The 27,051-nt window shown below is 42.1% G+C and overlaps 1 protein-coding gene across 2 annotated transcripts in view; it reads left to right on the top strand.

Moving 5' to 3' along the window:
* The window catches only part of usp10 (ubiquitin specific peptidase 10), a 30,997-nt gene extending 4,327 nt beyond the window's left edge, over positions 1 to 26,670 (top strand). The window contains exons 2-15 of one of the 2 annotated variants that reach the window (XM_036586120.1): positions 3,009 to 3,077; positions 3,425 to 3,470; positions 3,764 to 3,823; positions 5,877 to 7,091; positions 12,739 to 12,830; positions 13,532 to 13,641; positions 13,853 to 13,911; positions 14,006 to 14,109; positions 14,497 to 14,596; positions 14,816 to 14,999; positions 17,154 to 17,319; positions 18,787 to 18,931; positions 20,355 to 20,420; positions 23,029 to 26,670. In XM_036586120.1, coding sequence (XP_036442013.1) covers positions 3,009 to 3,077; positions 3,425 to 3,470; positions 3,764 to 3,823; positions 5,877 to 7,091; positions 12,739 to 12,830; positions 13,532 to 13,641; positions 13,853 to 13,911; positions 14,006 to 14,109; positions 14,497 to 14,596; positions 14,816 to 14,999; positions 17,154 to 17,319; positions 18,787 to 18,931; positions 20,355 to 20,420; positions 23,029 to 23,216 — 2,604 coding nt within the window. In that variant the 3' untranslated portion in view covers positions 23,217 to 26,670. The remainder of the gene's footprint in view (positions 1 to 3,008; positions 3,078 to 3,424; positions 3,471 to 3,763; positions 3,824 to 5,876; positions 7,092 to 12,738; positions 12,831 to 13,531; positions 13,642 to 13,852; positions 13,912 to 14,005; positions 14,110 to 14,496; positions 14,597 to 14,815; positions 15,000 to 17,153; positions 17,320 to 18,786; positions 18,932 to 20,354; positions 20,421 to 23,028) is intronic. The other variant, XM_036586121.1, reaches the window with a different exon arrangement.
* Positions 26,671 to 27,051: the final 381 nt, after the last annotated feature.

Genomic DNA, 27,051 nt, shown 5'->3' with positions numbered 1-27,051 from the left:
AGCTGCAGGGGAGTGGGGTCACCATGCTCAGACGGGCAAAGGTTGGAAAGGCTTGGTGTGACCAGCTTAAACGCGGAAAAATTAGTCACCTAATTTCAGCGTATTATTAACGTGAACAGTGTGGGATCTAACATTTGAAGTAGTTATGTGGTCAAAGAAGAGGGTTTTAGAAAACCCCTGTTCTTACTTAGTCATGGGTACTGAATAGATCTTGTAGGTGTATGGATGGCAGGAGGGGCCAAACATTTCAGAGCATATAAATTAAGGAAGATTTCTCTAGTTATATTATATATATATATATATATATATATATATATATCTCTATCTCGCTGCTGTTGGAAGAAAACCTTGTATCTCCATTTTTTGTAATTTTCCAGTTTATGCCATAATTTGAAAATGCCTGTTGTCATTTACATTATATGTAAATTTCATGATGAATGGACCAAAAGAAACAGCCCAAAAATACTAGAAAAAATTCTGGTTCCATTGACTTACATTGAAAGTAAAGTAGGTTTTTTCTTCTCCTGTAAAGTTACCATTTTGGAGACACAAGGTTTTGTTCCGACAACAGTGATTATATATGTGTGTGTGTATATGGCTTGTCTTGAAGTTTCCCCCCTTGTCTTCGGAGCTGGGATCAACTGGTGAGAGAAGCTTTGTTGGGGGCCTGAGATACATGGGCTTAAGCTCAGTGTGAACCAATAGGATTTTTGAAAGTGAGCTGTAGTGACGTGTTTTGTCGCTCTTTAGTCTCCTTGACCGTGGTCGTTCTCAGGCGGCATCTGGCCGCTCTGTGTGCCCAGGCACAGCATGTGAAGTATGTTCAGGCCGAAACATCACAAAGCGCCTGGCTCTCTGTGTACAGCTGTTAAAACAAATGCACTGTTATCTAAATGTATGAAGAGTAGTCTGATATGCCAAGTCTATGAGCCTCCCCAGGGCGATGTGTGGTTAATGTAACTTTATCAATAGGTTTTTCCCACGGATGAATGTTCGCGCAGAGTAGGGAGGGGGTGCGTCTGTTACAGGGTCAACCAGTTTTTGAGCCATTTATTTATTTATTTATTTATTTATTTATTTGGAACGTATTTATTTTTTATTGGGGTTTTTTGTGGCATTGAAAACTGTCAACAAACAAATGTGGTTCAGGCTGTAAAATATAGGTACGTTAATGTTTTCCTCAGCTGGGTCCGCACAGCACTTTGAAATTCTCACTCACGTTGTTGCACATTGGCAGAAGTGAATGAGTCAAGTTCTTCTGATCTCTCCCCTGCAAAGTGGGCCATGTGGGAGCCGTATTACCATGCTAATGCAACATGACTCATCACTTTTCAGCTCGTTCTTAACTTTCACCCAAACTGATAAACTTATTCTAGATTTTGAGGTCGACTTTACCTGAGCTCATGTTTTCTTTGAGGGTTTTAGCAGAGGAGGTTGTTTTTTGTTATTTGGTTATCGTTTTTCTTTCCTGTTTGTGGTCTCGTGGTCCTGTGCCAGCCCATAAAACTGTGTGGCAGATTGAAAGAGGTCTTCGCACGAAGTTGTTGCAGTGCATTTTGATGCCTGTACACTCAGCCTAGCAGCACCACAGTTCTCATTTTCACACACCACTTTGCATGCTCCGTAACACAAAACAAGTAGTGGTATATAAATAGATTTTCAAAAATAAAGTATTTAGTGTGTGTTTTTTATATATGTATATATACATATAATATATATATTAGTGTAGCGGTTCTCAACCTTTTCACCCCAAGGCCCACCTGTATATAACTTATAAAGCATAGCGGCCCCCAGAAAGACTAAAATCAACTTATCTTTTTTTTAAATAGTTTATTTTTCTTTCTTAATTGCTCACACTGAAAACCCATGAATTAGCGCCTGAAAAGGATCAGATCGTCCATTTCACTTCAGTTACAGAAACCAAAATGTGCGGTAAAGCAAACAAAAAAATATTGCAGAGGTCAAAAAAGGGGAAAAAGAAAAAAGGTAGATGTAGACTGTGATTTGGAGCTCCAGTCCATCGCAATTTCGCTATGAATACACTCATGACTCCCACAGGAGTCGCTGTTTGGTCTGGAGTCTCTTTAGATTTGAGGGTTTTAGCACCTCGTTTGAAATAAACTTCACTCTTGCTTTTGGATCAGCGTCACTGCAATCAACAGTAATAAACCTTATTTGATCTCTGCGTCTTTGTCATTGGTTTATCAAGCTGAGTAACTACTCAGGTCGCTGACGCTCGGCAAAATACTAAACACAGATCTTCGCTATTATTTTGTGGCTTGACGGTCATTTTTATCAGCTGTAGCTCGAGCTGCAGGAACGACATTAGAGCAGTAAGTCAGACGTTAAAACTGGCAGTTTATACTGACGGTACAGCGCTGACGGTACAGCCGGCTCTACTGATGAATTCCCTCGTTTCATCATAAAATCCGTCCCACCAGTAGTGAACTGAATGGCGTTGGAAGCTGGACTCACGGGTTTCAGCTGTTTTTTTCAGACCCGAATACAGCTGGAGTGTTCACACACATCAAAACGGAGCGAACTAAAGTTTTCTCAGGATTTTTTTTTGTTTTTGTTTATACGTCTCTGCTGGTCCACTACGACCTGCTACCTCCCCCCAAGTTCAGGCCTGCGGACCACTAGAGAGTGCTTCACGGCCTACTGGTTGTCCGCGGCCCACAGGTTGAGAAACCCTGCGTTAGTGTGTATATATATTGTGGTGTGTTCCAGTCCATGTTCTTATTTATTATTGTCAGTACACTAAAGCTGACCACACGAAAGCCAGTACCTGCTAAACATTTGTTTTTTAGACAAATTAAGCGCGAGATGACGGCTCAAGTTGTTTCCTTTGTTCAGACGTTGGCTATATTTACCGAGCCGTACTCATCTTTGTTGTTTCTTCCTCACATTTACCTAGTGGGTGGGTGTTAACTTCACTATGAAACTTGAGATAAATGTGTTCCAAAGTTAGTTACTTAAATGAAATTCTTCTGTGTTTATTTTCGCAGTACATCTTCGGGGAGTTCAGCCCGGATGAGTTCAATCAGTTCTTTGTGACTCCTCGCTGTTACGTTGAGGTAAAATTAGTAAGAGTAAAGTTTACATTAAAAGTTTTGAAAGAAAACTCATATTTCCTGTTTATGAATGTTATAAGCTCATCTCATTAGTATTCACAGCACTTAGTAAATTTGGAACAGTTCTAGTCAACCAGCCTTGGAGTTGGCCCAGCAAATGCACTACGTATAGTATTTCTTATTTTCTTTAAATATCATGATAAATGTTGAAATGATCTCGATCCTTCTGCTCCAAAGTGCATGTTATAAAAGCTGTGACGCACCTTGGGTAATAGTTTGGTAATAATGGCTGTTGTATTGATAGTTTTATTGATAATTTTCTCTCTTTTTTTATCTTCCTAAATGAACAGCTTCCCCCCTTCAATGATAAGGTCTCCTGTGTCAGTCATAACTCAGGTAAGACGTTGCCTAATTTCCATACTTCATTTAGTCAGTGGTGATCCCCTCCAGCAAACTCAGTGATAATCCCACACACCTCGCACTTATTTGGGATCGTTCAGCATCTTGACATATTTAAAAGTGCCTGGTCCTCTTGCATCATAATCAATGAAAAGTTTAAAGAACCCCCTCTACTCTTCTGTCCTGATTTGAACCTGAACTTGAAGCACAAAGTGCCAACAAAACAAAATAAAAATACAATGGCCTCTCATTACTGTTGATATTTACCTTGATTTGTATTAATTATTTAGGAGGTTACTGCCCTCCTGCTGTGCCTTACATTACGGAATCAGTGAGACGGCAGGTTTGCGGTGAGTTGTGGGTCCGACGCACAGTGCCTTATTCTTCTTGTTTACGCTGCAGAACTTAAGCCGGTTCTAAAACAGATTGCTTTCTAAACTTTCCCTTTTGTCAGCCTCAAACCCTTCCCTCTCATTTCTGCCTGTTTGATAATCTGTGAAGCTTTGCATGCTTAGATGCCGACACACTTCTCTGTGGCACATAAATGCATCTGCACAGCAGGCTTGGAGTTGATTTTTCAGGTTTTACAGTGGTAATTATTACTTTTCTTGGACGTTCCCTGCTAATACCCCTCACTTACCAAATGGGTTGGATGAAAACTGCTTCCGCAGTCCTCGAGGAGTTCTAACGTAAACCATTTAAAGTAACAATCTTGTTTTTGTCAGATATACCATCTCTTAATGACTCTGTCCTCCTAGCTTTCTTGGAATGAACCCTGTTAAATGAATACTAACAGAGAACCTAGCAAATTATGGACATGATTGAATCACTACACAGAACCCAGTAACCCTGTTCCTTTATTTTTTTATTTTTTTTCCTTCTTTCTCCATGATGACTCTTTGGTGGCTTGGAGCTGGTTATTGGTTTCATATTTATAACTGAGCATTTTTTTCTGAGTAATGTTGACCTATAATTAGAGCTGGGCGATATGGACAAATGTTATCACGATAAACAAAATTCATATCGCTCGATATCGATACATACTGCGATAAATATCAAAACATTATTTCTTTCAAGTTTCAGAACTCGACAAACACTCACCAAACAGTGGAGCATTTCACACATCTGTCATGTGAGAGTGGGAGAAAGTGTCTGGTGAGCTGTTTTTACCAGCTGGAAAAGCACGGCTATTTTGTAATAGTCATAATTTAAAAAAGAAAACAGATTATTTTAGCTGGTGCCGAGCGCTCGGCTACCCCGCTACAAATGACATCACAGTATTCAGACACCAGCTAGACGACTGGATTTCTCTATACTGTCGTAGTAGTTTAAGGGGTGAACCGCAAAATATCAACACCAGACAAACAGAGTCCTCCTTTTAGGTACGGTTAAACTGAAAGCGGTGCTTTTGTGTCGTGTTTGATCTACAGTATCATCAGTTCTCCGTGTTGTGGAGTGACGGAGCGCTCCTTCAAGTTAGCCAGCTGCTAAAAACAGCTAGCCTGGAAAGCTAGCGCTCTCCCGCTCTCCAATGCCTCACATACAGAATCCTCAGTTTACTGTCGTTTAAATCAGGGCTGTAATTTACACGAACCCACTTCTTTCCTTCACTTTCGTTGCTTAGGGAATGCACTAATATTTAAATATGACTGTCCGAGCGCTGTAACAGCGCTGTAGTTGTGAGGATTGTGATTTAACGCTGCTAAAGCTGGTTAGGATGTACAGAAAGAGGTGAGTTCGCTGTAGGACAGTACAGCTACACCACTGACCTCGTCACTCACACTCGGTCACAGAGAACAGATCGCCGGTCGCTCCACAGTTCAGCCGTTGCTAAAGACTCATCTTACTCGTGGCCCCCTCCTCTCTAATCATGTAGAAAAACTCGGAAGTGCGCCCTCTACTGGCAACAGGGGAGTAGTGTCGCTTTCCTCGCAGTAGAAAACGCCACCAGGGCTTTTGCTGAACGTGGAAGTATGAGAATGGTCTGTTATATCAAATTTATTGAACATGTATCGCTCTATCGAGGAAAAGTTATATCGCAATAATTATCGTTATCGTTTTATCGCCCAGCCCTACCTGTAATCATTAACACTGTTTTTAGATTCCATTTCAAACTGTCTCTTACTGCTTCATATCCTTGCATCACAGCACAGCAGTCACTTTTGTAATGAGACTGACCTCAACTTTGGGATAATGGGGCAATATTTGTTGTTAACCTGGAACATATTTTGGGGTATGTGGTAAAATTGTTTGTGCTTAATAGGATTTTCATTGTTGCTCAGATATGTGGAAGTAATTTGTTGCTGTTTAGCACTTTATAACTGTTAAACTAGCCCTTTGTAACTGTGGGTTGAATCATTAGTTACTGATTTGCGTATGCTAAATGTGGTGTGCCATCTGCAGGAGAAGACTACCAGCACATTGAGTTTGGTGTTGATGAGGTGATGAGCTCGGAGCCGGTGTCCATGAAAGACCCCTTGTACAAAGTGTCCAGCACTCTAAACCCCCAGGCTCCTGAGTTCATCCTGGGCTGCCAAGCAGCTCAGAAGACCCTTCCTGCAGCCACACCCATTGCAGACATTCCAGATGGCACAGACTTTGGTTCTGTGGACTGCGCTGACTCTGAGGCTTCTGCCCTGGACAGTCACCAGGCCTGCTCCGATCTGGACGGGGTTTCCAGCAGCCTGGGCCAACGGGAGCGGAAGAAAAAGAAAAAACGACCGCCAGGATACTACAACTACCTAGAGGGCTCCAGCAACAGCAGCGGCGGAGCTGTGGACGGAGTGGCGGCCTCTGGGCTAGTGAACGGACATGCGCTCAGTGCCCCGGCTCTGGCTTCGGAGGACATGGTTGGAGAGGTGCTGTCGGGGACCAACTTGGCCCCTGCCGCCCCTCTCGCTTCCGCCCCATCCACAGCTCGGGCTGCCCCTCCCTCTAGTCAGAGGACTTGTGATAGCCCTGATGAATCTTCTTTGGACTTGACGAGTGGAGCTGCCTCTTTGTCGGACGGTAACGCTGCGGCCTCCTCGTCGTCTTCCTCTTCCTCCTCTCAGAGCAGTGGGCTGGCGGAGGGGGCCAGGACTGCAGAGCAGCACGCGGACCCCCTGGCTTTAGAGAGCCCCGAACTGCAGGGCAGGGGAGGGCACAGCCCCTGCCCGAACTCCCCCCCTCCCCCTCCTGCTGCTGTGGCCACCACTGCACCTGCTACTACTGACGAGGATCAGCCCGAGGGCTCAGGCCAGGCTAACGGGCTGCCAGAAGCAGCCCCCGCTGACGAAACGGCGGACAGATTGCAGGACTCATCTGAGACGGGTGAGGCCCAGCTGCGTTCCGCTCCGGCCTCGCCCCCTTCGGACTCAGAGGCTCAGCCTGTGACCGAGCAGGCGTCTTCGACTGCTCCAGCTGCAGCCTCTGTGGCCAACCCCCCAAAATCCTGGGCCAGCCTCTTCCACAACTCCAAGCCTCTGCCTGGAGGCCCTCAGGCCTATGTGGAGGTGAAAAATATTTCCACTGTTGTTGCTGTGTCCCCAGCTACCGCTGAGCTGCCTGAGAAGGTGTGTGAAGTGCGGGAGGGCCCTGTCCCTGTCTCTGAGGATCCAATGGCCCCTAAATTGGCAGGTATGGTATCTACACAGCAAGGTATCATGAATAGTACTCAGTAACTATGTTTACATGTACAAAACGGTCTGAGCTCTCAGTCTGAGAAACTGGGCTGACCCAAGACTTCAGTTTATGTATTGTTTTCTTACTGTATAAAAATGTCTGCATTTCATTTTTTCTTCTATTTAAATATCTAGTGATATCTATTTTGAACATGTTTGTTACTATCAAACAGGTAGCAAGATGTCAAGTTATAGGGCTAAAATGTGAGCTGTTCTATATTGAAATTGCAATTCGAAAGAGCGCAATTTTCAAATCAGTAGAGTTGCAGTTGTTGTTGTTGTTGTTGTTGTTATTATTATTATTATTATTATTATTATAAAGTATATCAGCAATGTTGTCTTAAGTCATAACAGACCAGTCAAACATCCAAACGCCTGCATTAAAGCACAGTTAAAGCTAACTGACAGTCTGGCACACTACGCTTAACATTCAAACCTTAAGCCAGAAAAAGTGGATCTGGACTTTAATTACAATTAATTTCTATAAATGAATCACAAGATTAGTCAGAAAAATAACAATTTAATATTTTGTTCAAATCCTTCAGCCATGCTGAATCAGGAGAGAGATCTAAGTATTTACATGTTAAAGTCTCAAATAGTAAATAGGCCAATATCGACCAGAAACATGTTTAAATCAGGCTAAGGTTAAGTCGAATAGGACCTTAATCATACAGTCCACTCCTTGTTTAGTCTAGCGTTGGTGTTAATGTATACTTACATTTGTTTTCATATTTGTTCTGGTTTCTTTTGACAAACACTGAATTGCACCACCACTGATACAGTAAACAATCATCTGTCAGTATGCAGGTTGTAACCTAATTATGGGCCAGAGTATACACCACATTTCATTGTGTAGAATTTGTATTCATGCTTTTTAATTGGGAATTAGGTAAGTAGCTACACAAACTAGGTCAGTTATTACTTTAGCTGTTCATATAAGATCACAAATCTGAGTGCTTAGAATGTGCTGTGTTGTTCTGGCCATGAGGTGGCAGCAGTAAATAACTTTTCTCTCTTCAGAAGGCAGTTCCCATGCTTCAAGCATGGGGGCACTGTTAACCCAAAGATTGTGTGCTCATGCTGTCATATTTGTCCTGGTGTGTGTTTACTTCATAAACCTCTATATGAAAGTGTATCTATTTGCTTTGAGCAAATACAATCCACCATGAGTCGTTAAAAAGAAAGAGAAGATGGTTTTGGCACCAACAGCAGGTGGGTAAGTTTACAGCAAGTTGTTAGGCACCTCTACGAACCATTAAGCTCACACTCGCAGTGAAACCTTGCTGTTACATTTTCAGCAAAAACTGTATGAGGCTGGAGAAGCAGTATGGATGCTGTCAAATAGCTTTGTATTGACATAGTAAACACAGCACAGCATTCTCTGGCCTAGTTATGCTGTCAGAGCCCCATGAATCTGAAGGGAGAAGTAGAGGAAGTCGGTCAGGCAAAAACATGTTTGTTGAAATCAAATAATGTCTGTGTTGCTACACCATTGTCGTAACGGCCAAGTCACAAATATTTCTTGGCTGGAGCAAATTTCCAGAACGGTTTGCCTGAGGGAGAAAATGATAAAATTGCACAACGCTCGGTTTTCCGGATCAATCAATACTTGCTCGTACTTGACTCAAAACACACTTTTACATAATAGACCTTCATGCTATCAAAGCCCCTTCAAGCAGAGGGGAGGAGCAGGGGAAGTCTCTCAGCCAGTGACGTGTTTGCTGAAATCTAGAAACGTCTGTTTCACGATTCCAGCCTCCCTGATGACTAGTCAGAATTATCCAGAGCTGGCAGAAGTACATAAGTCACTTATTTAAGTAAAAGTGTACTCAAGTTGAAGTACCTGATTTATTTATTTATTTTTAATTAATCAAGTAGAATTATAAAACTACCTGCTTCTAAATGTACTTAAAGTAAAAAAGTATTTCTTTAAAAATCAAAAAATGTTTTAAACTTAATCTTTCTTCTGACAGTCAAAGGTACACATCCCGGCTTGTTTGAAGCTCCATATAGTGAGGAGAACATTGCATGTTGTTTCGTTCAGACTCATCTTTTATTTCAGCAGTAAATACTGTAACACCAGTAACACCGGGTCAAATAAGTCCTTTAAGTAAGACCGGGGACTTGTTTTCAGACCTGGAACACACAAAACGTGCAAAGGTCCTGCAAAGTCATGACGTCAGGCTATGGGCTGTTCCTAACAGCCATGCAGTCCTCTCTCTTCATCAGGGGTGTCCAATGTGCGGCCCCCAGACAGATTTTAATTGTCCCCTGGATTCTGTTTTAGGGTGTGTTAAGTGGCCCTCCAGCCAGCATGCTGCAGTTCTTCTTTTCACCTGATGGTGGCAGCGGTCTTGCAAAATTAATGTAATGCGCCGCACTGTGGAAACAGTTAGCTAAAGTTTGGGAGCCTTTCTTCTCTGACTGACCTGCAGCTTCAGTTACTGGCCCACATTTAGTCCAGACTGCAGCCATAAATCTCAAACTAACACTGAGAACCACAGATTTTGATAGAAACTTGAACACTTTTTTCATCGAGAGCTACAGCAAACGAGCCTATTTCAAAAGACTATAATGAGTTTAATGTTAACAGATGTGAACAGAGCATGAACACTACAGTGAATGTTCAGGAGTTAAACTAAAGCAGCTGCAGCTCTGAGTCTCACAGCACTTTTACACAGTGATAGGAAACACAGTAGCTCACAGTAAGCTTTGATTCTGTGTGCTGATATTTTAATAAGTCAGTGTTTTAAATCATATGCGAGTAAAATTTCAGCCCGCAGCTGTTTTGACATGGTACGATCTGGCCATCTTTGAAAAAGTTTGAACACCCCTTCTTTACATATTCCAACGCACCCCTTGATACAAAAGAGCAACCAATCAGGAAGCTGGATCACACAAACATTTACATCATTTAGCAGACGCTCTTATCCAGAGTGACTTACAAAAAGTGCTTTGTCTATCCAGAGAAAGGATCTTTGCTAGTTACCAGTAGGTTAGAGAGAAAGCCAGTCCTGAGCTCAGATACTGCTAGAATCAGAAAGTCATTGACACCTAGAGAAAAAGTTAAACACAGAGCAGTGCAACACAATACAATACATAAGTGCTGTACAATACATTACAATCAATACTTAACTCAGTGCTCATTTAAGTGCTGTATAAACAGATGCGTCTTCAGTCTGTGTTTGAAGACAGCGAGAGACTCTGCTGTACGGACAGCCAGTGGGAGTTCGTTCCACCACCTGGGCTCCAGCACAGAGAACAGTCTTGATGCTTGCCTTCCGCGCGCCTTGAAGGATGGCGGGTCAAGCCGAGCCGTGCTCGAAGGGCTCATGACAACCACCAGTGCCGCACCTTCACTATAAAGCTTGCTCACAGACACAACTGTTACCCAGAGACAGCTGAGATGTGCAAATCTAAACCTACAAATTTAAAGCTGTACAAACTTAAAACCTCATAATTATTGAAGCTGAAAACACGGGTTACTGCCACAGCGGGTGACCTAAATGAAGACTACATGAAAGTTCAGCTGATGTGTGAAGACGAGGAAAAACAGCACAGCGATCTGAAACACCTAAACCTAATGATTGTAGGCAAAAGCGTATTGTAATGGCGGGACATGAAACACGTATATTGGTCTGTTTATGTCTTACCTGTAATGACTCAATGCACTGAAGTAACGTCTGTATAGGCGTCTAAACATAACTGCTGTATCGTTTAAGGTGGAAAAGGGAATAAAGCCAACTTCAGCTTCATCTAATCTCTGTCCACTGTATGTGTCTCGATTGCATTAACTCGCAGTAACCGACCCGAACCCGAAACTTTTTTCCGCCAAATACGTCGTCCATGTTAAGCGCTGATTTGACGCAGTCGCTGTCTGTGGATTCCACCTCCTCATCTGTTTTTTGTTCTTTTCCCACCTGCTCACTGCTGGGGCCTGTAAGCTGTGAAAGTAGCCAATCGCAGGTTCACTCTGCTCCATTTTCGCCTGTTGCACATCCAGTAGGATGCTGATATGTGCTTCATTGGGTGCCTGAATACAATTGCCTGATTAAAAAATACATAAGTAAATAGAGAAGGTGGATATGATAGATAAATACATGTTGAAGTTGAAAGTAATGAACAGTAAGAGTTTGTAGGTAAAAGTGCAGGTTTTGAATTGTAGTGAGTAAAAGTAAAATGTATTAAGTGACAAATACTCAAGTAAAATACAGATATCTAAAAAAAAGAAAAGTTAAGTAGAGTAATGAGGCAGTGTGGTGAATGTGTTTGTACTTCCTTACCTTACCACTGAAATATTTCATGCTGGGACAAAATGGTGAATGATAGAACGTTTAGTGTTAATGCCTCTTCAATACTTGCTCGTTTTTTTTTTATTTATTTTTTTGGTTGTTTTTTGTTTTTTAACCAAAAATTGGCTTTTTTAATGCTTTCTGTAGACTAATCAAAAAACAATGCTGATATTGTCCTGTTAACCCTCCAGGTTATGTAGCATTCAGCTGATCTAAATTAGCGTGCAGGGTAAATTGTGGTTTTATTGCCAAATTAAACTAATGTTACCAATGTTTGTGGCATTTATGAGCGTTCACATCTCAGATGTGGTTTTCTGTAAGTGTACTAAAGTCTAAAGAGGGGTTTTGTTTACTGAGCCCATCTGTGTCTCATAACAATACGATGTTATGTAAGATATTTGTGTTGTGTGGCCAAAAAAAACATGATTTCAGCTTCCCTATATTTGAAATGAAAGGAAAGGGTCCTGATCCTGAGGAAATCGTGTTTGAGATTTTCTCCTGTGCAAGTGCCCCAACATATTCTTTGTGTCTGAAGCTTGAATGAGTGCATGTGGCTTACTCTCTCTGCACAGACGCCTAATCACTTTGGCTGTGAGGAAGCGTAGCATGTGGAAAAGATAACAGTTTGCAAGCTTCTCGGAAGTAAAGCGTGTCGCTCCTGTTTTGTCATCCTGGATTCAAGTGGAATTTTCCGTCCTTGTGCCGATCTGCTCTATTATTTATGTCATGTTAAAGTTGTTTTTCCAGAGCGGTAGATGTGACCTTGGTTGGAACCATGTTTTACATACTTTTAGTGCTGTTGGCGAATAGTGTTTAGTTTCTGTGCGTGCAGCTTTGACTGTGGGGCCTCTCTTGGTGGGGCTGGGGGGACCCAATAAGGATGAGATTATTATTTATAGGTTCCCTCAATAATTTAAATTCAGTCTGATTTTCTCTGCTGTGTCTTTGTTCTTCAGAGGGTTCTGCTTGTAAAAAAGGAGCAGAGCTTTAAAAGTGTTTTTTTTATTATTTATTTATTTATTTTCCCTCAAGTTTTGTGCAATATTTACTCAGTGTTTTCTTTTAATGTAATGAATGTAAAAATCTGACCCCATGACATCCCTGTTGCCATGTGGGCTATGTACCTATAACAGCTTCCTTTTCTAGGCGTGGAATGGTACAGTGTCCTCCTCCGTCTACCTGCACCAGGCTTGTGTGTGTCAGCCATGCGATGCCAGCAGAGACTGATGGGATGTCTCAACCATGTTCTGCTGTTTTTAGGAATTACAAAACATCTTTTTTTATACAATCTTTTCTCTGATTTTCTGCCAGAACTTATTGAGAATGTGAAGTTGATACACAAACCAGTGTCTTTGCAACCGAGAGGACTGATCAACAAGGGAAACTGGTGCTATATCAATGCTGTATCCTTTTCATTACCCCCACGATTTGCAGGTCACTCTTTTTCTTAAGCAGCATAAGTTAAGCAAAGATTTTTAAAACGGCTAACAACTTTTTAAACTAAGACAAATAGCCAGATACGAATTTGTTTGGCTCTAGTTTTGACTGTGGAACGACATTTCATGTGCTTCCTCAGTCACTTGTTTACCCACCGCAGAGTTTAGAGACAGACAGGTGTGGGAGGCAAGTAAACTGGCTTCTGTCTATAAGATATGAGGTCATAAATCTATACAAAATTTTGTATAAAACATTGACATAACTCAGTCTCAGTAGATATAGAGCTTGGACCATTAAGTTAGCAGTGGGATTTGAACTTGCCTATCCTTTCAGTAAACCAGCTAAACATCACTAAACAGAGATTTCAAAAGGTTTTGTCTCATTGCTGCTGTCCAGGTAAGCAAAAAACAGTCAGGACTCATGTCTCCTTATCTGACATTACAGCACATCTCCTGGTATCTTTGGACATTCGTTGTATTAAAAAAAAGATACATTAATATGTAAAACTAAGTTTAACGAATACTTATTACGGACTTGAAAACTTTGAAGTCTGTGAAAATGATGTTCGGGCCGGCTCTACTCTTAAGCGTCCTTAGATGTTTACTTTTATTTTTGTAGCTGCCTTTGTTACTGTGCTACCTGTTTTGCCCTTGACTCTAAGCAAAAGACCCTGCAGGCACTGATTGCGTGCCCCCCAATGTATCATTTGATGAAGTCTATTCCCATCTTCAACGAGACGCAGCGACCCTGCACCTCTACGCCAATGATGGATAACTTGTGAGTTATTCAGACTTTTTTCTTAAGTAATTTTTGAAATAAGAAGCCTCCAACACTCTTCTCACGCAAAATGAGTCTACATATATTTGGAGCTGTGCATTCTATCAGACTGTTCAGGAGCTGGGCAGAAAAATCTCTTTTGCCTTTTGAGGATGACCTCATTTCAGTTAAAGTTTCCACTGATATTGTTAATGTTCTGTGGCTCCTCCAGTGTTCGGCTTGTGAATGAGTTCAGCAACATGCCGGTCCCCTCCAAGGCCAAACAGCAAGGTGAGCCTCCATCCTGGGACGAGGAACTTTCCACTGACCTTTTTGAAGGCATTTATTAAGTGCATAAAATTTGATCTCTGCTTGTACTTCACAGCTGCTGGAGAGAAGATAATTAAAGATATCAGACCAGGCGTTCCCTTTGAGCCCACATATATCTACAGACTCCTCACCCTCATTAAATCCAGCCTTTCTGAGAAGGTAAGGGTTTTTATTTTATCTCGGTTGTAAGTGGTTTTTACACTGTAATTTGACATTAGAAATAACAGTTTCTTCTGAAAGAGGAACAGGAAGACTTTCTGCTGGTTTGTGTTTGCGATTGGTCAAATTAATGCCTTGTTCTGCTTAATTTTGTTGCTGAATAGCCAGAATTGACACACTTGAGGAAGTCTTCCTTTGTATTTGAGAGAGTGGTGTTTGCTGAGTCATCTTCTGTAATGAAGTGAAATCAAGGCAGATCAAGAACAGGACAAAAGAACCTTGTCATGCTTGCTGTAACACTGTACAGGGTGTGTGCTGAGTCAGAGGTGGTTTCAGACTAGCTGTGGGCAGTATTAACTAATTAGTTGGCATGTCTTCTTCCTGCAGGGTCGGCAGGAAGACGCGGAGGAGTATCTGGGCTTCACCCTGAATGGACTGCATGAGGAGATGCTGGCACTGAAGAAGCTTATCTCTCCACAGGAAGAGAGTGTGTATTTTTCTATTTGTTGAACATTCATTGCAGTATGTTGGCTGTCAAACAGTCTTTTATTTATTCTGTGTTTTTGCACAGGTTCATGCTGGTGCATAGAGACATATTACGTTAAAAGATCTGTTCTTGTTTAAAAAATGTTTTATTTTATACAAGATAGTCTTTGGCTTGAGTCTGTTGGACTTGAATGTGATCATTTTGATTGTGTCTAAGCAGAAGTGTCCACACCCAATGGGCCAGGGTCTCACCCAGGTGCAGAGGAAAACCCTGCTGAGAAGGAGGGGGAGGAGGGCAGTGAGGATGAGTGGGAGCAGGTGGGACCCAGGAACAAAACTTCCATCACCCGCCAGGCTGACTTCATCCGCACCCCCATTACAGACATATTTGGAGGGCACATAAGGTAAACCACTGGGAAAATCAAATACTTCACTCAAAATGTGAAATTATACAGATTTATTCAAAGCTATTTCATATAAAGAGCCCAGTTTTCATAATGCAAAATGGTTCCATAATGTGGTAGGAGTGAGAATCTCTAGGCACCTCACAAATCAATTAAAATTTTGGGTCAGGGTCCAAGATGTAATTAAAAAATAGTAGTCAATGCATCTTAATGTATTTTTTTATTTTTATTATTATTATTATTTCTGTACCCTACATTTTTCATTAATTTCACGAATTTCATTAAACTAATTAATCACATGCTTAGGGATGCATCGATACAGATTTGGGTATCGGGCCAATGCCATTCTCATTTACTCGTCCTCATAAAAATTCACCAATACCAAAATCCGGACACCAACTGATAACAAACGGACAACTGAAGCTGGCAGTGAAGTGTTACAGACTCCATGACAATCGGACACAAAGTCACCTGGTCACTTTAAACTATTCGCATTGGCAAATTTCGCCAAACATACACTGTGTGGTTTAGCCCGTTTTTAAACACGCACAATCAGTCGTCTCCCCGATACACGTGGAGAGACACATGGGAGCTTAAAAGCTGAGACACAGGGCAGCTGAAAAGTCGACATTTCCTACCGAAGTCTGCATACTAACTTTACTCTGTTTACTGAACAGAATAGCGAGGTATAAACGCTAATGCTGTGTTCTTATTTTTGCAAAATAGGCTTTAGAGACTGTATTGTCCTACCGTGTACATCACTACCTGTACATGTACAGTGTGAGTCACCAAAGAAAAAGGTTTCTAAAGTCACACTGTATCTGTCTGGATTTAGAGGACATTCAGCTACAGCTCAGCCAGCCAAGCATAAGACTCCACAAGTGAGCCCTGCAGATTTGTTAGCCTCGGTTGTGATTCCTGCTGTCTCTGAGCTACAGAGGCTGCTGTTGAAAGACAGGCCAGGTTTCAGAACTGTGAAACGTGCTTTACTTGCAGCTGTACAGAAGCGCTTTTCTGACAAGGAACAAAACCCGCTCTTCACTGCAGCACTACTCGATCAGTGGTAACTAAGTAGCACAGCTAGCTAATGCACGTCATTTAAAGTCGGCTAGATTGATCTTCGTTGTGTTATGGTCATGGCCCCAGTGGGGTTATTTAAAGACCGGGTATATTGTCAGTCAGTCTATCCTAACCTTCCCCCATGTGTTCAGCACTCAATATCAAAACACCTGACCTCTCTGGCTGGTAGAACTGACCCTCATCCATTTCTGCTGCTTTCAGCAAGATTATTTTTCTTCTCACCATGCTGTTGGGCCACGGCACCAGTTATGGTCCGGTCCTTCTTTTTGTTGGCTGTGTGCCTCAGCGTTTGGTAGCCGAGCCAAGCAAGCCCTGTGCCATCTTCAGCACAGCCTGCTGTCCAGCCTCCGAGCTGCCTGCCTGTAGCCATCACAAACAGAGCCACTGTGAGCAGCTGTGTATCTCTCCCTCTCGGGCTCTGCAGTGGAGCTGTTTCTCTCCCCACGGACCTGCTGGCCAGCCAGCCGTGTCGGCTTTTGAAAGGCACAAGTCCTTAACCTGTCAGGCAAAAAGGCTTAAATGACACCCTCTAACGTTGTGTTTGAGGTTAGAGCTTGGCATGCCCCGTGACTGAATTTGGAGACAAATAGCCTAAAGGGGTGATGTTTGGGTAGCCAGGGTAAAAGCTGAATTCAATATAAAAAGTTCTTTAGATGTCTTACTGTGACAAATATGATGTTTTGCCCAGTCTTCATGTTCCTGGAAGCATATATGCACTTCTGTTTTTGCCTCGCCTTCGCAATTTAAGCAATATTTTTTTTTTTCTCAATTTAACTTGTAGTGTGACCTCTTGAAGGGGGTTCTTATTAAAGGGAGCCGTATACAGAACAAGAGTAGAGTATGTTGTCACTGTCAGGATAAAACCTTTTTTTCAGTTTTGTTGTTTTGTGTTTTTGTATTTTTTTGTCTTGTGTTTTTTTTTGTAAATGCCAGTCTTTCTAATTTGAAAATGCCAGTTGCCTTTTACAGTGTGTTAAAGTGTCATGGTGAATGGACCAATAGAAATGTGCTAATACTGATAGGCCTATATGTATGTATTTTATTTATTTTTCAAAAATAAATATGTTTGTGTAGATCGGTGGTGTACCAGCAGAGTTCGAAGGAGTCCGCCACTTTGCAGCCATTCTTCACCCTGCAGCTGGACATCCAATCAGAGAAGATACGCACAGTTCAAGAGGCCTTGGAGACCATGGTGGCGCGCGAGTCTGTTCAGGGCTACACCACTAAAACCAAGCAGGAGGTCTGTGTACACGTAAGCCTGTTACAGCAATACAGTGAACGAGTCTTACTTTGCATTAATTGTAAAATTCATTTATTTACCAGTGCCACTGTTAGATGCAGTAGACACCACACTCTGTTACTCTCCGTTTCACAATAGGCTGCACTGCAGTCCCCAGCATGCACTGCAACGTGTGCTCTGACCCTCCTGTAGTCTATGGGACAGCAGTTACACCTCAGTTCTACACAGTTCTACCCAATTCCACACCAGTCATATCACTAAACACACTAACTGCATTTCAGCTGCAGTTCAACCAACATAAACACCAAACGTCAGCTCAGAAACTGAGCCCAAGTCTTAATGAACTTGCAGCAAAGAAAGGATGTCAGGTGTCTAGTTCAATCAGATAGGTAGGTTTAAACGACTGAGCTCCTGGGGACATTTGAATTGTCAGTATTTGAAGTATTCATGTAATATTTCAAGGTTTATTACAAGTGCCTATTTTACTGCTGGAGATTTTGTATATTTCCAGTAAACAATGGCCAGTTCAGGTTATAGCACATTACTTAAAAAATGAAACACAAACATTTTTTCCTCTAGCCTATGGATTTGTTGAGATTTTTTAATATGGCCCCCTTAGTGGTTCAGTTTGACACCCCTGTTCTAAATGATCTGAAAGTGCTAACAAATTTAAAAAGCTGTTTTTATTTTGATCCATGCATAGTTCCCCTCTATCTCATTTGTCTTGTGCTGTGAGGAAGATTTCATTGTTTTGGCTGAAAAGTGGATGTTTGGACAGCAGCTGTGTTTTGAGTGTTTCGTTTCTGAAATTGGAGTGTTTATGATTCTGCTAGCAGTCCACCCCCCTCCCCCAAATGCCCGATAGACTTCCTTACTCCTTTTGTTTGGCTCCAGTGGTCAGTGTGTGATGGATCGCCTGTCCTTGGCTTCCAAAACACAACAGTAGTATACACGGGATTTGCAAGCTTCATTTGTGTAGCGCGGGCTCACCATGAGGCCTTTCTAAGAACACTAGTGTTAAAGTATTGAAACTGTAAGATAATCAGTTAAAGCTTGTCCATTAAAGGAGAGGAAACATCTGTCTCACAGCTGTACGTTAGCTCTTTCTAGTTGTTACAGTATTTATGCCTTTTCCTCAAGTTTGTTGCAGTGTTGTGGTTTTATTGTCGGAGATTCTGCTGAACTTTCAAATTGCTGCTCAGCATAATGAAAGACAGATGAGGAGGCATTATGAAAACTGTTTGTCCAGCCGTCTTCCTCTTGTTCCACACAAAAGCACTGCATGTGCTGTCTGTGCTGTGTTTCACTGAGCGTGGAACGTTTCTCTCTGTTAATGTGAGATAATTGAGATGTTGATGTAGATAGTGACTTGTCTCTGCTCTGACTGTCTGCTCTCTTCTTGTTATTCTTTTTTTTTTTCTTTTTTTACTCCCATCTTCCCTCCCTCTTTTTTCACACTGGCTCCAGATTGAGATCAGCCGGAGGGTGACTCTAGAGGAGCTTCCTCCTGTGCTGGTGCTTCACCTCAAGAGATTTGTCTTTGAAAAGACTGGTGGCTGCCAGAAGCTGATCAAGAACATTGACTACCCTGTTGACCTGGAGATTAGTAAAGGTATGCCTGGCTCTGAGAGTGTATGTAGGTACACAACGTGTCTCACTCAACAAACGCAGCTGAAAAGCAACAGAATTTGGTACTAGGTAATAGATCACTATACATAACATGAAGTAATAAACAATTAGGAACGTACTTAAGCATACAGCGAATTGAAATAGTGCTGTATGTTTGTTTTTATGTATATTACTTCACGCTGTCTATATGATCCATTACCTAATACCCAATTAGAATGTATCGGGTGCATTGACAGAAGTAGATTTCTAGTTTTTTTGAGAGTGGAACTTCATAGAATGCTAAATTAGTTTGTAGGCATCCAGATAATGTTGAACAATACAGGGTCCCAACAACACTGGATGATCTCCGAGATCGCACTGAAGAGCCGTGAGTGCCGTAACACCCAACATGCTCAATCGAGTATGGGATGAATTTGACTCTGGCGTTGATGTTGTCCGTACAGCTGGAGGAGGTTCATACTGAGACCTTGTAAAATTACATAATAAACTTTATGCTCATTTGGACCATTTACAGTTTACTGCATGGTTCTGTAATGATTTACAAGTGAAATAAATCATTTTGAAACCGGATGAATCTTTTTGAATCACCCTGTACTTGGAAAATTGTTTTATGCTTTAGGATCATGAGGTAAATGTGGAAAAGGCCTGTCATGTCACAGCTCAGTGATGTGCACATACCGAAGAGTCTCCACTTATATTATGTGCGAGACGAGGGGCCAGAAAGTTGTTGTATGATCGCACATCGGCCGCCAGACAGCAATTCGTGTTTGTTCTTCAGATCCAACCTCCTTAGTCAACCGCTAGCAGCTTCGCACCCCATCAGTCCACAGCACCAGCCGCCTACTTTTACCACAGCTGCTTGTTTACCGTGTAGGCCAGGCCTATGCCCTATAGCACCGAAACATTTATAGACAACCTGTAATCCTGTCACCCCTTAGCCCTCTCCAAAACCTCAGTGGTTTTTTTTGTTGCTTGTGCCAACAACAGAATAAGTGCTTCTTATGGACCCAGGGTGTAGTTTGATCGCAAGCCTGTGTCCTCTGTCTGGCTTGATGCTCACACAGAATGCAGCATTGCCCAGAATAAACAACGAAAACCCAAAGAAGTCCAAGGTTTAGGCTCTCTCCAAAAAACAAGGCATGTGTAGTTTCTGCGTTTGAAAGTAGGCTACATCTTACTTTAGTTAAGAACACAGAAGAGCTGCCAGCATTCTGACCCACTTAGGCCATAGTAAAACATGTAATCTGGATTCAGTTTAGTAAGTGCTACAAATATTGCGTGTTTCTTCCCTTTTTAAGGGCCAGTTTACTATTCTTAAATCTGAAGACCAACAGATGTTTACGGCTAGTGCTTTCGAAGACACGTGACATGCTACAGAAATGTTTGTGCCTCTTGTCTGCTTGCAGATCTCCTCTCACCAGGAGTGCGGAGCAAAACATTGAAAGGCCAAAGAACCTACAGGCTCTTTGCAGGTATGTGTGGCGCGCCTATGCATGTACATTGTTCCTTCATGTTACGTAAAGTGATCATTACTAAATACCAAACTGTGATGTATGTGTCAAATTAGAGGTGGGTGGGATATTTGTCTGATAAACTTTATCATCATGATAAACATTTTTTTTTTATACTTAAACATTGACCCACTATGTTTCATTGAATAGAGAGCATAAGTAGTCTTGTTTAATTACGTTTAGTGTAAGGCAGTATGTGAAAAACCTTTTTTGAAGTTTTGATGACAGTTTTTTTTGGGGGAGGATTGCCCCAGATACAAACTGTATGACTCAGTTGTCTTTTCGGTAACGTAGAAATGTCATGGGGTTTTCCCTCGTTTTCCTGCCAGTCTCAGGTCTACGCTTTGTGCCAAAGTTTGTAGACACCAGCTCATCCAACGTTTCTTGTGAAACCAAGGTTATTAATAATAGCATTTTTGCTCGGGTGGGAAGGCTTTACACTACATTGCTCTGAACATTGCTGTGAAGATTTGTTTGCATTCAGCCACAAGAGCATTAAGTGAGGTCCTGTACTGATTTTGGATGGTTAGTTTTGGCTCCCACTTGGTAAGAGTGGCCCAAATTTGATTTTCTCACCAAATCTAATTTTGGCCATTCACAAGATCTTTTATAATGTGATCTGTATGTGACATCAGTCTGAACTGATCAGCTCCTAAACTGAGCCGCATGCACAAAAGAACAGAGCGTCACGTTGCTTCACGTAGATCATCTAGAGGTACACAATCACGACTGCCAACGAATGCCAGTCGCTTCTGGAAGGCTCAGCTCAGCTTCATCTTTGCCAGCATCACAGGAGCCATCATGAAGCATCACTGGCGAACACGTTCTGGGTGATGAGCCCTGCTGTCAGAGTTCAAGTCATTTGGCCACAGTCACTTCTTTGGTTCGTGTCCTCAGATTCTTTAAACTTTGCTTTCAGACTGTTCCTTGATGCCGCAGCCTCGTTCTCTTGCGGCCGCGTTCGGCCATTTCTTTCAAAATCTCTTCGATTCTGAGCAGCTGCGATAAGTGCCTTCTGATTTTTTGGTACAGAAACATCAGCTTAAATGTTTGAGGTCTTAGCAGCATGAAATTATGACGTAAAAAGCCGCATGAATTGGCTTTTCAGACGGGGCCACGTTGCCGTAGATCGGATAAGTATTGGATTTCAGTACCACATATGAAAGCGTCTCAAATTGGAATTGAATGTCAGATTGTGTGTTTATCTGTTCACACTGACACACAGACACACGTGTGTCACATATGAAGAAAAAGATCGGATTTGGGCCACTTTTTCCATCCTGTGTGCAAGTATTTCATGGTGCTCCATCACTAAAGAGATTCCAATTTCTCTGCTCCAGGACTTTGAGCAGGTCTTGATCAAGATAGCTCTTTTTGCTTTCCTTCTCTGACCTTGCTCATGCAAAGTGAGGTATTAGCCCTGTAGTAGTGCTTAATGATGAATGTGGTCTAAGTAAGGGGGGCGACTCCTGGAAAGCTTACTAAGCTCAAGGTCTCTCTCTTACACCTTTATTCCCTCTCTCTTGCGCTCTCTCTGCCGTTTCCAGTGACTCGCTGTGCCCCCATGTATGGCTCACTGATCTGTTTAAACACACACTGCCCTCCCTCAGGGACTATGGGCTTCTATTCATCTTTACCCAGCTCAAGAGTAAATTGCCTCCACTCGTTTATTTTGCCTTCGAAAGGGAAAAGCTTGGTCTGCGCTTGTCAAAAAATAGCTTGTACTGTAACCCTTAGCAGCGGTTGCTATACCAATGCAGTAAATTTCCCCAAAACCTGTCTTCCAAACGTTATTGTCTTCTGGTGAGCCCATCTGGTCTGCTACAGATGTGAACAGGCAATGAAAATGTCGTGGTTTGTCTTTCTGTAACGTGGGGGCATTGTTACTACACCATCAGTAATAGTGGTTGTCCTTTGAATTTATTTAAATTTATTTTTTACCATTTGTATTTTTAACTCCCTTTAAATCAAATCACAGTTAGTTTTGCTTCCTGAAAATATATCTGAAATATGTAGTTGTGCTTTTTAATTGAGTCAGGATTGTTCCTGATGATCTTTTATATTGTTATGACTGGAATAAAGGATTATTAGGGGCGTTTTGTAGTATAGATGGAGTAACTTGTTTGCCTTGAAGGATGCACCTACACTGAAATTGTCAATGCCGATAAGTAAACAGTTACAGAGAGATATTTGTAGAAAATTACAGTCAGTAAAATAAATAAAATGCAGGCATTTAGCACAGTAACCACCTGAAATATTATTCATGTCTGTCCGGTGCAGATATTTATTAAGCAGTTGATGCTGTTGTTTCCAGTATGATTAGGCATCTGTTTGTTTTGCGTGGCGATGTGGCGCGAGGACAAAACTGGAAAGTTCCTTACTTTTAACTCCATTTCCTTCATTTTAAGTCAACTTTAACTATCAGTTAGTCCATCGTGTACTCATTAAAGCCATAACCAAGGCATGCATGTGTCTGAACACACGGAGTTACTATGAACCAAGTCATTGTGTCAAATAAAAATGCATAAGTTTGCATACATTCTTATGTGATCGTTGCGTCTCTCTGCAGTTGTTTATCACCATGGGAACAGCGCCACGGGCGGCCACTACACTACAGATGTCTTCCACATCGGGCTGAACGGCTGGCTGCGCATCGACGACCAGGCAGTGAAAGTGATCAACCAGTATCATGTGGTGAAGCAGACTGCGGAGCGCACTGCCTACCTGCTGTACTACCGTCGTGTTGACCTGCTGTAGAAACCGCACGCACACGCGGCAACCGTGCCCACATACACACGCACGCACTCTCTCTCTAACGCAACACTTTTACACACACACACACACACACACACACACGCACACACAGACACGCACATGCCTCAACAGGAACACTGCCCAACTTCTCTTGCGAGATTTTTCCTCTTCCTGCCTCCCTTTCTCCCCCTCGTTCCTTGCTTTTCCGGAGAGCCAGCTTTTTCCAATAAATTTTTTTCTTCCTTGATATATATATCTTTTTTTTTGTTTGTTTGTTTTTTTTTGGAAGAATAGACAAACACATACCTAAAGACTTTAAGATCGAGTCCCCCCCCTCCCTTCACATGCAGCCCCACCTCTCACCGCAGGAGTGGAGATATCTAGGGACGATGGAGACAGATGCTGCAGAAATTGGGGTTGGGGGGGCTTCTGACACAGACGGTATGGACCGGAGACACTTCAATACCCGCAGCCTCGTTTTAGACTGGCACACTGTAAGAACTCCAGCTAGCTGAGGCTAAAACTGATGGACTGCTGGAGAGAATTCATTCTTTCTTTCTTTTTTTTTGTTTTGTTTCTGTTTAATCTACTTTTTAATGGCATAGCGAGAGGGAAAAAAAATCAAGTGTTTTGCCTTTTAGCAAGGGGATTTTGTTGGCCGGATGAATTGCAGCGGTTCAGCGAAGCCGGATGAAAATCTTGACTCAAGTTAAATCTAGAGGCCCTGCACCAGCAAACTACAACAGAAAATAAATGTCTAGATCACGACGTGCGAGTTTTATATCTGAACCCCACCCTCCTATCCCCGAAGCGAGACACTCTGCTCCACCGCCTCTGCCACCTCCTCGCTCTGCCCCCATTCCTCACGATCTTGACGCTCTCAGGCTGAGCTAACACTGGAGCCATCGGATAAAAAAACAAGGACACCAGGCTTGGGGAAGAAGTGCTGCGGTGGGCTGAGACGAAAAGAAAAAGAAAAAAAGGAAAAAAAAAACTAAATCGGCTTCTTTGTTTGCAAGAACCTGGGTGTGGTTTCTGGGTGTAGAATTAGACTGATTATCTAACAATTTTAATGCGCTTTAGGACATACGATGATTTACAAAAAGCTTTGTGCACGTAAAAATATAAAATTGATCAATAATTTTATGTGATATGGATGTGCATATGCACATTTCTGCAGATATTTAAAAGTTTCAAGTATAGAAAAATGAGCGAATCTGAATCTGGGTAAACCTTGTTCAGCTGCCAGGGGAAAGTTTGTGCTGCTTGCTAGGCTTTTTTTGTGTATTTCACACTTACATATACACACACACACAGTTACATGCTGGACAGATACCAATGACGAGTGAGGTTGTTCTTTTTTTTGTTGTTTACCATCAGTCCATTTTTTTTTTCTCCCCCCAAAACCCATTCTGTAATCCTGATCAGTCCTGTTAGCCTATTTCTGTTTCACATTGTATAGGGGTCAGTTGTCCAGTGCCTGCCTTGTGTCACACTGCAAGCTCAGCCATTCCCGTCTCCTAGTTTTTGAAAAGGAGGCTGCCTTAGGATTGGGTACACCTATGTAGTCTGCGTCCCTGTCCCTTTGACAGCCTGCTCTGCGCGGTCAGCCTGTCTGTACTCTACATGTTGGAGCTGTGTCGATGAGCTTTGAAGACGATGTATCCGAGTCACGGGCTGGATGTTTCATCATTTTGTTCACTGAATGGCTGGCGTTCCTAGAAGTGGAATCCTGCTTCTGCATGGCAACACAACCTGATAACCTTATGAGTGCACACAAAAAAACCGAATCATGTTTGCTTTTGTTTCAGACACCTTTAATCATCAGTCTTATTCATAAATTGTATTGACTTGATTTTTTTTTTTCCCCATTTAAGAATGTTTTGTTTTTTCCCCCCATTTTCCCTTCTTCTGACTTCCCCCACCCATTTGTCATCTGAATTGATATTTGAAAAATATGACCCAAGTTAAAGCACAACGATGAATAAAGTTGTATAAGTTCTATGCTTATATGCTCATATTTTTTCACATCTTTGACATTCATCAGCCACAGTTTCCACACAGTTAACAACACACTGGGCCTGAAGTGAATATATATATATTTTCATAATTAATGCAGCCACCATTTCACTGGCCTTACCTCCCATAAGTAGTTCTCCCTGAGAGGCGAACTCTGACGTGTATCACTTGAGCCGTTAAATATGTTTAATACTTGGAATATGCACACACGAACTTGGCTGTTGAATAAAGCGAGGTACTGAAGCTTTCTAGAGCAGGTTCCTTGTACAGACGTTCTGACGTCTCGCATCCTGACACGAGGCTGTCGGGACACTTCCCTAACGGGACAGCACACCATGCAGTTAACCTCCAGTTAGGGTCGTTCACCTTTTTCCCCACTCGCACTTCACCACAGACTCGTTTCAGATGGTTTCCTTCTTTTTTCTTGCACTGATGGCAAAGCCTAAGTACTCGACGCACATATGCTAGGCTGATTTATGTGTCCTATGTGTAAATACGAGCCCTTAGCCATGGCTATGTTTTGACCAGAGATTTATATTTCAGGGCTACCCCTTTGTCTTCTTTTTGAGCATTTCAATTTGGGTATTTGAACTGTCTATGTAAAGAGGAACGTGCCCCAAAATGAAACCAAAGTATGCAGAACCTATATATATATATATAATGATATTATTGCCTCTTGTGATTGTTGTAACATAAAATGTAATAAATATGAGTATTCTTTGGTCCAGGGGTCTTCGTTACACCACTTGGACCTCTGAATTCAGTTCGGTCAGCATTCATTATTCAGTCATTACTTGTTTTAGAAAGTTGGTTATTAAAATTCATACGAAGTACTTACTCCTAAATGTTGGTTCAAATGTACCAATGCCTATTTTGTCAGAACTGTTGCACTCATTGTGTCAATGTTTTAATCTCTCCCTCCCTTACACTCCTTGGAAATTTGAAAATAGAGATGATGTGAACCATGCACATAAAAGCTGTGGGTGGAAGGCTTTATGTTGTACCAGTTCAACCCTGAGACTTTGTTTCTTTTTCATTTTCTCAATATGAAAGTCGGGGAAATGTCCTGGCGTATAGCTTCAATGATGTCTCTTCTGTTTGGTTTGTGCTTCCTAACACTTGTGTCTGCTGAGAGCTTGACGTGTTGGGAAATCAAGCTGAAATACAAAGTATATGCTGTCTCTGATCCTCGGCTTTCAGCGTTTTTTTCTTTCTTTTTTTTTTCTTCTTTTTTTTCTTTTGGGGTCAACTTTTCCAATAAAAGAGAAACTGTGGCAAAGAGGTGTTTCTACTGTAGTTTAGTCCGAGGACTGTGCTTGGCTTCTAAAATATGAGGCTACTGTATTTGAACAATGTAGTCTTTCCTCTCCTCTGGGCCTCCTCACTCGAGGAATGTGCACTGTAACCAAAAGCAAACATGAAATAAAGGAGAAACTGATACCCGCTGTCCTCGGAAGCATGTATTGTAGAATACTAACCCAAAGGAGATTGAATTCCGTGCTCACTCTGTCCGCTGTTTAACATGCTTGCCGTACTTCTGCTACTGCCCTATCTCTTGCACTTGCGGCTCATCTGGCTGCCTGCTAGTCCAGGGTGCCGTCTTTGGGTTAGCCAGCCACGCTGTTTGCTTTCTGGAGTCTGATGGATTGCTGGAGAAACTTTTTTTTTTTCCTGCACCCCCCCCTTGTTGGTTCTCCTCTACATAGGCATACAGGGTTGTGGTTTTGGTCTCTGCTCCCTCGTATGTAATTAAGTGGGGGTATTTTCCTTGTTAATGTCATGATGCTGTTTGAGTTTGTTACCTTACAGGGCCACAGTC

Source organism: Colossoma macropomum, unplaced genomic scaffold, assembly GCF_904425465.1.
Source record: "Colossoma macropomum unplaced genomic scaffold, Colossoma_macropomum, whole genome shotgun sequence".
In the NCBI taxonomy this organism is placed as follows: Eukaryota; Metazoa; Chordata; class Actinopteri; order Characiformes; family Serrasalmidae; genus Colossoma; species Colossoma macropomum.
The sequence above is the reverse complement of the archived record's forward strand: the minus strand, read 5'-3'. Positions and strand labels throughout refer to the sequence as shown.